Here is a 9,954-nt window from a genome sequence, read left to right as displayed (position 1 = left end):
GACGATAATACGATCTCTGTCCTCTGGCAGATCGTCAACATCAAGATCGTCTTCACGATCTAAAATCATCATATCGCACACCCCTAACTTCAGTCACTATAAACATCACAGATCATAAAGCAAAGAGTGAAGAAACATTTCTTTCTGTCTCTCAGTCTGACCTCAGAGTCTCCAGTCTACAGTGTGGACTCTCCAGAAAACCACACAGCAGCTTCACTCCTGAATCCTGCAGCTCATTGTTCCTCAGGTCCAGGTGTCTCAGATGGGAGGGGTTGGACTTCAGAGCTGAGGCCAGAGAAGCACAGCTGCTCTCTGACAAACTGCAGTAATTCAATCTGAATAAAGAATAAATCATGTGGATAAAAATCATTTCTAATCTAATCAGATATGTCCTAATCAATGAGCTTTCACTAACATGAGTAGAGGGACTTTGTCCTTCTCTTATTGTGGATCATCATAATGTCAGCCTTCTACACACATCATCCAAATGTCACCACAACATTCATACAACTATTCATGTCAACACAGATTCATAACATGCTGCTGACCTCAGTCAAGTCTGGAATTAGAAGATAAAGATCAAATCAGACATGTTGGACTCAAATCCTCTTCATCATTGAAGGTTTTACATGACCTTCTTCTTCCTGAACTTTGTGTCATTAAACAACATTAAAGGACAAATTCACATTTCTTGACTTCAACCAACAGTCAGATGTCACATGTTGACACGTTGAAAGAGTCTTTGGTGGCAGTCGTCCTTCCTGTGGTCCACACTGACTGAAGTGGTCTCCTCCTAACGCAACTACACTGTAAGAAATGACTTGATGAGTTCAGCTGTAGCTGAATGAAGCTTCATCAGTCTGACTCAGACAAATGTGTAGAAGAATACTGAATTCTCCCATTCTGCTCTGATATATTCAGACCTCTGATTCCTGATTCTACTCTCCTCTACACCAGGAGAGAAAACACCTGGTTCTGTCTTATGTCTCGGAGCATAAAAGGCAGAACGTCCAGACTCATCAACAGCTTCCTACCACAAGCTGTTAGAGCACTGAACAGCTGAATCACAGACATATCCACCATTACTAACTAAAAGACAGCACTGGCACTTTAATGACAGTCTGCTGCTGTGGACATTTACTGACAATCTTGCACAATGGGCATCTTGCAGTATGTTTGGGGAGCATAGACTGTATAAGGGGAGGTATGTGGGGAGTCGGGGGTGGGGTCTTGGAGGTGGAGGGTCAGGGGGAGGGGGCTGTTCACAGGGATTGAGTGTGTTTGGTTTTTTTTTTTTTTTGTATTTACTTAGTGTCCTGCCCTCACCACGCGTACCCTCACAAAACTAGACAGCCAGATAAGGTCTGTACTCCAATGAAGAATGCGAGGCGTGACTTTTCTTGCTTTTACTTAAGTCACATACACACTCTACGCAAGTTAGCTTGTTTGTATGGTAGCTGCTAACATAGAATGCTAACAACACAACACAATAAACATATAACTTTGGAAACTACACACACACACAATACTTACAGACTGTAGTGTTCTCAGGCTGAAGCGTGTGCAACCACATCATTACTGACTTAACTTGTTGACTGAAGTAACGGAGCAGAGCGGAGCGGCAAAGATCCGAGTTAGAATATTAACGGAAAGAGCGCTCACGCTGTCGCTGTTTCCAAAAACCAAGAAAAGTACAGAACACTCACTCTGATACAATTTCTATGAACTAAAGAAAAATACATATTTTACATTTTTATACTTTTTAACACTTTTAAATTATTTACTTTAGATTTTATTTTTATATTTTAAAGACAGCACACTTAGTATTTATTATTACAACTTTTTTTTAACTTCACTCTCCTGAACCCAGGAAATACTGTCTCATTTTGTCTGCACTGCAGTTGTATGTACAGCAAAGGATGTGGAGGATTTAGGCCAGGGGTGGGCAAACTGTTCCACAAAGGGCCGGTGTGGCTGCAGGTTTTTGTTCCAACCAAGCAGCAGCACACCAGACTTGACTCATTTAATCAACCGATTTCAGTCTTCAGACAGTTGATTGGTCAAACTGTGTGCTCTTCATTGGTTGGAACAAAAACCTGCAGCCACACCGGCCCTTTGTGGAACAGTTTGCCCACCCCTGATTTAGGGGATCTATTGGCAGAAATAGAAGATAATATTCATAATTATGTTTCAGTAGAGTTGAATCACCTGAAATGTGAATTTGATTTATCAGGTTTACATGAAAACAAAAAGACTGAAAATAACATGAATACATTAACAAATGAATGTAGAATGTAAGAGTTACTAATAAATAAACAGAAAAACTTAACAGCAATAATCATAACCAACTGAAAAATCTGTTTGACAAACACAACATTTAAAACATCTCCAGAAAAACACACAGCTGACCTAAAGATTATAAAATTATTTAAGAATAATGAGAATAATTTCATACTGTGTATATTTGAAAAAAAACTAAACTACCAATCTACACTGACTGATAATGTTAAAGATCATGTCTGGACTTACACAGCCTTTCTGCAGTTCCCCACAGCTGGGATCAGTCTCCGTCGTCCCTCCTCTGATGTGTTGTACTTCTTCACGTCCAACTCATCCAGAACCTCCTCTGACATCTGCAGAACGTAGGCCAGAGCTGAACAGTGGATCTCAGAGAGTCTCTTCTCTGATCTGTTCTCTGACTTCAGGAACTCTTGGATCTCCTGATGTACTGAGCGGTCGTTCATCTCCATCAGACAGAGGAAGATGTTGATGCTTCTGTCAGGAGAGATATCATCTGTGTTCATCTTCTTCAGGTTGTAGATGGCTGTCTGGATGATTTCTGGTCTGTTCTCTGTCTGACCCAGAAGGCCTCCTAAGAGTCTCTGGTTGGACTCCAGAGACAGGCCATGAAGGAAGCGAACAAACAGGTCCAGGTGGCCATTTTTACTTTGGAGGGATTTCTCCATGGCATCACTGAGGAGGACATTGAGTGATGAGTGGCTTCTATACTTATATTTGTCCCTATGTATCAATGAGAGATTCAAGATTAAAGGGTCTGAGTCCTGGTGTTTGCCATCTTTTCTCAGGAAAGTCCTCAGCTCACTTGTCTTCCTCTCTGTGTGACAGTGGAACATGTAGACTGCAGCCAGAAACTCCTGAATGCTCAGATGAACAAAGCAGTAGACTGTTTCCTGGAAGATCACACTCTCTCTTTTAAAGATCTCTGTACAAACTCCTGAGTAAACCGAGGCCTCTGTGACATCAAGACCACACTGCTCCAGGTCTTCTTGGTAGAACATGATGTTTCCTTTCTCCAGCTGTTCAAACGCCAGCCTCCCCAGCTTCAGAAGAAGTTCCCTGTGAGCCTTCATCAGCTCCTGTGGACTCATCTCTTGTCCCTCATCATACTTGTGCTTCTTCCTCTTTGTCTGAACCAGCAGGAAGTGTGAGTACAGGTCAGTCAGGGTCTTGGGCAGCTCTCCTCTCTGCTCTGTGGTCAACATGTGCTCCAGAACTGTAGCAGAGATCCAGCAGAAGACTGGGATCTGACACATGATGTGGAGGCTCCTGGATGTCTTGATGTGTGAGATGATTCTGCTGGACAGCTCTTCATCACTGGATCTCCTCCTGAAGTACTCCTCCTTCTGGGCGTCAGTGAAGCCTCGTACTTCTGTTACCCTGTCAACACATGCAGGAGGGATCTGATTGGCTGCTGCAGGTCGGGAAGTTATCCAGACCAGAGCCGAGGGAAGCAGATTCCCCTGGATGAGGTTTGTCAGCAGCACGTTGACAGATGACTTCTGTGAGACATCAGACACGACCTCCCTGTTGCTGAAATCCAGTGAAAGTCTGCTTTCATCCAGGCCGTCAAAGATAAACAACACTTTACAGACAGCGAGCTTTTCTGCTGTGAGCTTCTTTAATGTTGGATGGAAAACGTGGAGCAGCCTGAGAAGACTGTACTGCTCATCTTTGATCAGGTTCAGCTCCCTGAACGAAAGCAGAACCAGCAGACTGACGTCTTGGTTTTCAGAGCCCTCTGCCCAGTCCAGAGTGAACTTCTGCACTGAGAAGGTTTTTCCAACACCAGCGACGCCGTTCGTCAGAACGACTCTGATGCGTCTCTGTTGGTCAGGTAAGGCTTTAAAGATTTCGTGGCACTTGATTGGAGTGTCATGGAGGGTCTCCATCTTGGAAGCTGTCTCCAGCTGCCTCACCTCATGTTGGGTATTAACCTCTTCACTCTGTCCCTCTGTGATGTAGAGCTCAGTGTAGATCCTGTTGAGGAGGGTTTCACTTCCTGTTCCATCAGTTCCTTCAGTCACATGTTCACATCTCCTCCTCAGACTGATCTTATGTTCATCTAAAACCTCCTGCAGACCACTATCTGCTGAAAATCTGCTGACACAGAAGAAATAATGTCAGACTAAAGAAAGAGAATCTGAGAATCTGCTCATTTCTTTCATCAGCTGCATAAAAACTAAAGACAAGCAAAGAAAAGTTTTTTTCATTTTGTGGTATTTCTAATCATCTTAAATGCCAAAGCTGTATGATAGAACAAATGACTCTGTATCAAAGCACAGGTCCTGTTTTCAGAGATGATGACATGAGCAGACAGATGTACAATCTTACTTTGTACAGTGCTGCTCTGACTGACTGTCTGCAGTCCAGCTCTTGTTCTGGATCTTTCTCTCAGATTTTATATCTTACACATTTTTCAACAAATATTTGAACTTACTGAGATACTCTTGGATGTTTTGGGTGGATTACTCTGAGATTGTTGGGATTCTCTCAGGCTCTGATAATGTATTTTATCTTGATGATGTATTGAGTCCTAAAGTGTTTCCTTTTTCAGTCTGATCAAACTTTTTTGGGAGCTACAATCCAGTGTGAGGACATTCTGCTCCTTTCCAACACTCATTAAATCCCAGAAACCTGACAACAAATGATTTTAGCAGCACAACCTGTGCTGAGACTAAATGTTCTGTTGATTGTTGTGAACAAATATCCAGATTTGGTTCACAATGTCTAAAAGCTGTTAAAGGCTCAGACGTGTAAATCATTAAAGTGGAACCTCCAACATGGAGACACTGTGTTTCTTCTTTGTCCTTCTTTTCATTGACAGGTCTACAGACTCTGGAAGTGGCAATCAGGCTCATGTTCATACACCAACTCTCACAATGACTGAGACTGATAAAACAGTAACATGAGAAAGCTCTGCTTTATAAATCTGCTGAAAAGAGTGTGTGTGCATATTTCTGTCTTTGTGTGGACACAGTTTTATGGATCTGGCCCCTGGTGTCTCCCTGTTTCCTTCAAATATGTCTGAGAACTGAATCATCCTCAGGTCAGTTTACACTAGAAATAGTCTTTTTTGTGTTTGAGGGTCCAGGTTCATTACTGAAGTCTGGAGGATTAAACTCTTTGGACCTTGCTCTCTTCATAGATGGACAGCTGGATCCTGGAGACTCTGCTCTCAGTCTGTGGTCCTGACCTCTGAAAACACAAACACATTTTTATTCATATCACATCAATCACTGATAAATTGTTTGAGGACAACGTGATTTGTCAGTTAATCATAAAATATGTGCAGTTTCCACGTGTTGATGACCTGACTCACATTAGCTCTAAAGAACTGCAGTGGGGACTATTTTGATCTGTGGATTTATCTACATTTAGTGCTGTGTGTGTTTGTGTTTACAAACACACTAAACACTGTTATAGCCCAAAGTTTGGAGGTTCACAGGTTTGTAGCAGTTCTCTTACTTTGTGTCTGAAGGTCCAGGTTCATTACTGAAGTCTGGAGGTCTAAACTCTTTGGACCAGTCACTCTTCATAGACAGACAGCTGGATCCTGGAGACTCTGCTCTCAGTCTGTGGTCCTGACCTCTGAAAACACAAACACATTTTTATTCATATCACATCAAACATATAAATTGTCTGAGGACAAAGTCATTCTGGGAACTCTCAGCTGACGTCCTGCAGCAACGTCACCATGTAGCACTGATCACTATACTGAAGGATGGAGGCAACACACCAGCATCCATAAACAACACTGCTGTGTCAGTTAATCATAAAATATGTGCAGTTTCCATGTGTTGATGACATGACTCACATTAGCTCTAAAGAAGTGTAGTGGGGACTATTTTGATCTGTGGATTTATCTACATTTGGTGCTGTGTGTGTGTGTGTGTGTGTGTGTGTGTGTGTGTGTGTGTGTGTGTGCGTGTAACAGTGTAGTTCACTGATGTGTTTTAATATTTCCTGGCTCAGAGGAATCAGATCTATCAGGCTGTGATACACATTCTGTGTGGGTTTGACTCTGCACATGGGATTTATTGGTAATAAGAAAAATGTGGAAAATCAGTGAAAGTAAAAATGTTCTTTAGTCAGATCATTTCAAAAGAAACAAGCAGCCTCAGCAGTGAGTATTAATACACTGATGAGCCAGAAGAACCAGGAAGAACTGATTTTCTGTCGACACTACGGCAGCTGTTACAGGCAGAGACGACAACTGCAGGACCTCAACACACTAAACACTGTTATAGCCCAAAGTTTGGAGGTTCACAGGTTTGTAGCAGTTCTCTTACTTTGTGTCTGAGGGTCCAGGTTCATTACTGAACTTTGGAGGATCTTTCTCTTTGGACCTGTCACTCTTCGTAGACAGACAGCTGGATCCTGGACACTCTGCTCTGTCCTCTTCTTCCTCCACACAAACAATCATCTTCTGCACTTCAGTCAGTCTGAGAAGGAAACCAGTAAAACAGACTGTGAGCTCAGACACACAAAGAATCAGGACACACAAGTCTGATCAAGAGTCACATGCAAGACTGAGAGAACAGGAAGTAACACACAGACAGTCTACAGTAGAGACAGACAGATATGTTTTTTTCAGGGTCAATGGCGATACCAATTATTAGTAGTTAAGGAGGCCGATAACCGATATGGAGCCAATATTCACTTGAAGTAAAAGTGAAAATATTGGCATCAAAATTTTGGATAATACAAACTCCAACACTTCACTTCATTTAACCCCTTAACGTTTTGACGGCCTGCCGGCAGGCCGTCATGCCATCATGCTATTTCTCAGACACGTCTGTGTTTTATTGTACCTACATAACTACTACATTTAAGGTGGTGCACATGCAGCACATCATTTGAAAGCTGAAAGTCTTATCTTTTCAGTGATATAAAACTTTACAAGATAAAACAACGACTTTAGGTAGAACTAAACCATCAAACTAATAACTGTCGGTTATTACTTTGGTCTTGTTTTGTCGGGAAATGTCCAATGAATCACGTCCAGTGGAAAAATGCGGTCAAAAACATATGTTTAGGTGCATAAATGATCAGAAGTTGCAATCGAATTGTTCCGACTGGAAAATACAGCGCACTATTACTCCTTCGTTTCTACGTTTTGTCGCCTCTGTTTTGTTTTGAAAGTTGATCCCATGGAGCTTGGTTTGTAGTCCCTGCCATCTGCTTTTGATTGACACCTCATTTGACCATCTAGGAAGATCTATGCCCCCCCACAGCCAGAAATAGCCAATGAGCGACTCTATCACGTTAAAGTACACCCCCTACTCTTACGGTTGTCGTTTTGCGCCTATCATATCTTACACTGAATCTGATCTAATGGTCGTGTAGCCAATGAAATTCCAGTCACAGGGATGTGTCACATGTTGGGGTTGTGGAAGGAGGAGGGGCTACAAGACCGTGCGTAAACAAATATACTGGATGCCAGCTACGTGTACGTGCACAAAAACAGTAGTGAGACTGTTCTTATGGCTTGCCTCACTAAAAAGTGCCAGCTCTTTCTGGTCCCAAGGGGCTCCGCAGATTTTTTTTGTTGCTTAAATTAATTTATTAACAAAATAATGTAAAATTATGTATAAAATGAATAAACTCATTTCCTCACAGTTCCAGCCTGTTGGCTCTTTAGGGGCTGTTCTCTCTCTCATTCTCTCAGGTCTCCTGTGTCTGTAACCCCCGCTCCTCCTCCTGCTCAGTGCGGACACGCCTCACATCAGGTAGTTGACCAATCACATGAACAAAAAAAAAAACCAAACCAAAGCAGCTCCGCCTCCCAGGCATATGTCAACTCCCATCCTTCACTTCAAAGAGCCGGCTCTAAGAGCCATTTCGGTCGCGACCGACACATGACTAAAAACAGACGAGAGCGTCAACCTCAGAGGTGTCCAAACTGTTCCTCAAAGGGCCGTGTGGCTGCAAGTAAAATGCAGAGAGTAATTTCCCCAGGAGGAATCAATAAAGTAATTAAAACTAATGAGCACACAGTCAACAATCTCAAGATCCGCTTATTAAATGAGTCAAGTCTGGTGTGCTGCTGTTGGTTGGTATAAAAACCTGCAGCCACTTGACCTTTTGTGGAACAGTTTGCGGAGTTTACAGCAAGTTGAGAGATGGAAAAATGTACAGAAAAGAAGAAATTCACTGTTGCGGAGGCGACTGAGGAATGTAGAAGAAGGGAAAGTGACTTTTCCAACTCGGACGTATCCGATGCAGAAAGCATCTGTTCATCTGGTGTCATCTGTTGACTCAGTTGCAGAAGGTATGTTCCTAGAAGGAGGAGATGTCGTTCTTTACAAGTAAGTGTAACATCTTATACTTTATACAGTTACTATAAATACAATTTAGCCATAAAATCATTTTGCAAACTTAGTAAATAAAAAAGTTGTTGCGTCCTTTGTTCTTGCTTTGTTTACCTGTGTGGGGTAAGCCTTAGTGGGGGGAGATTTACATGAGACAAACAGTGAATACAGATACAGTAGTTCTGTGAATGAATGCCTGATTTATTTATTTATTTATTTATTTATTACATTTTAGGCAAATTCAGTTTTAGGCTGATTCAGAGACAGAGAGCGAGCCAGGTGCCTCTTCTACTGTTCCTGCCAAGAGGTCACGGACAACTCGGGCAAGCAGTAGCTCCTCATCTGAGTATACCCCAACCCCCCTCAGTAGATCCACCAGAAAAGCAAGAGGTAGAGGTAGTATTCTACAGACTATTGTGAATAACACAAATGAACATGGTAGAGCCAACTGTGATAAACCATCCACACCATGGACTGATATCACACTGCAAGACCTGTTTTCATACTTGCCTGCTGTCATCTACATGGGGTTTGTGAAGTGTTCCTCTCTGACAGATTATTGGCGGGGAGGTCGTTTGTACTCTTTTCCATATCCACAGAGAGTGATTATTGGAAAAAAGTTTCTCACCATCTGTCACACTCTTCATCTAAGCAGCGCTGCAGATGATGCAGCAAATGATGCATGACATGGCACGACTGCCTTTGATCGTATGGGGAAGATAAAACCACTATACAATGATATTCTAGAAGTCTACCGCCGGAACTACCACTCAGGGCAGGAGATTTCCATTGATGAAAGAATGCTTACTTCGAAAGCACGTGTGTCTTTCAAGCAATACATGAAAAGCAAGCCTGTGCGCTGGGGCTTCAAGCTTTTTGTTCTGGCTGACTCATCAAATGGTTACACTTGGGACTTCTTTGTGTATGAAGGAAAGAGTGAGGGAACCAGTGGCAAAGGACTAAGTTACGATTCTGTAATGAGGTTGATGAACAACAGTTTGATGGGCACAGGGTATAAGTTATTTGTTGATCATTTCTATACCAGTCCAGCACTCTTCCGGGATCTTTTGCAGCAGAGGATCTGGGCCTGTGGTACCATAAGGACAAACAGGGTGGGTTACCCCACAACAAAATAAAATGCCCTGGACTCAAAAATCTCCCTGTGGCAGCATCCGTTGGATTCGCACAGGCTCTCTCCTCTTTCTGCAGTGGCAGGACACAAGAGATGTGTTCCTCTGTTCCACCATGCACACAGCACATGGGAAGGACACAGTGAAGAGGAAGATGAAGGACAACAGTGGCCGCTGGACTGTCAAGGATGTTCCAGTTCCTCCAGCCATAA

General features: G+C 42.6%; 1 protein-coding gene across 1 annotated transcript; it reads right to left on the bottom strand.

Moving 5' to 3' along the window:
* Nucleotides 1–3,410: 3,410 nt before the first annotated feature.
* On the bottom strand, nt 3,411–9,711 carry LOC121191520 (protein NLRC3-like; the record flags this gene model as incomplete). The annotated part of the gene is made up of 2 exons (XM_041052684.1): nt 9,655–9,711; nt 3,411–4,217 (listed from the first exon to the last, which is right to left on the bottom strand). Coding segments are annotated over exons 1-2 (864 nt in total), but the record flags the coding sequence as incomplete, so codon positions are not given.
* Nucleotides 9,712–9,954: the final 243 nt, after the last annotated feature.

The sequence above is a fragment of the Toxotes jaculatrix genome, chromosome 13 (genome assembly GCF_017976425.1).
Source record: "Toxotes jaculatrix isolate fToxJac2 chromosome 13, fToxJac2.pri, whole genome shotgun sequence".
Classification (NCBI taxonomy): Eukaryota; Metazoa; Chordata; class Actinopteri; family Toxotidae; genus Toxotes; species Toxotes jaculatrix.
The sequence above is the reverse complement of the archived record's forward strand: the minus strand, read 5'-3'. Positions and strand labels throughout refer to the sequence as shown.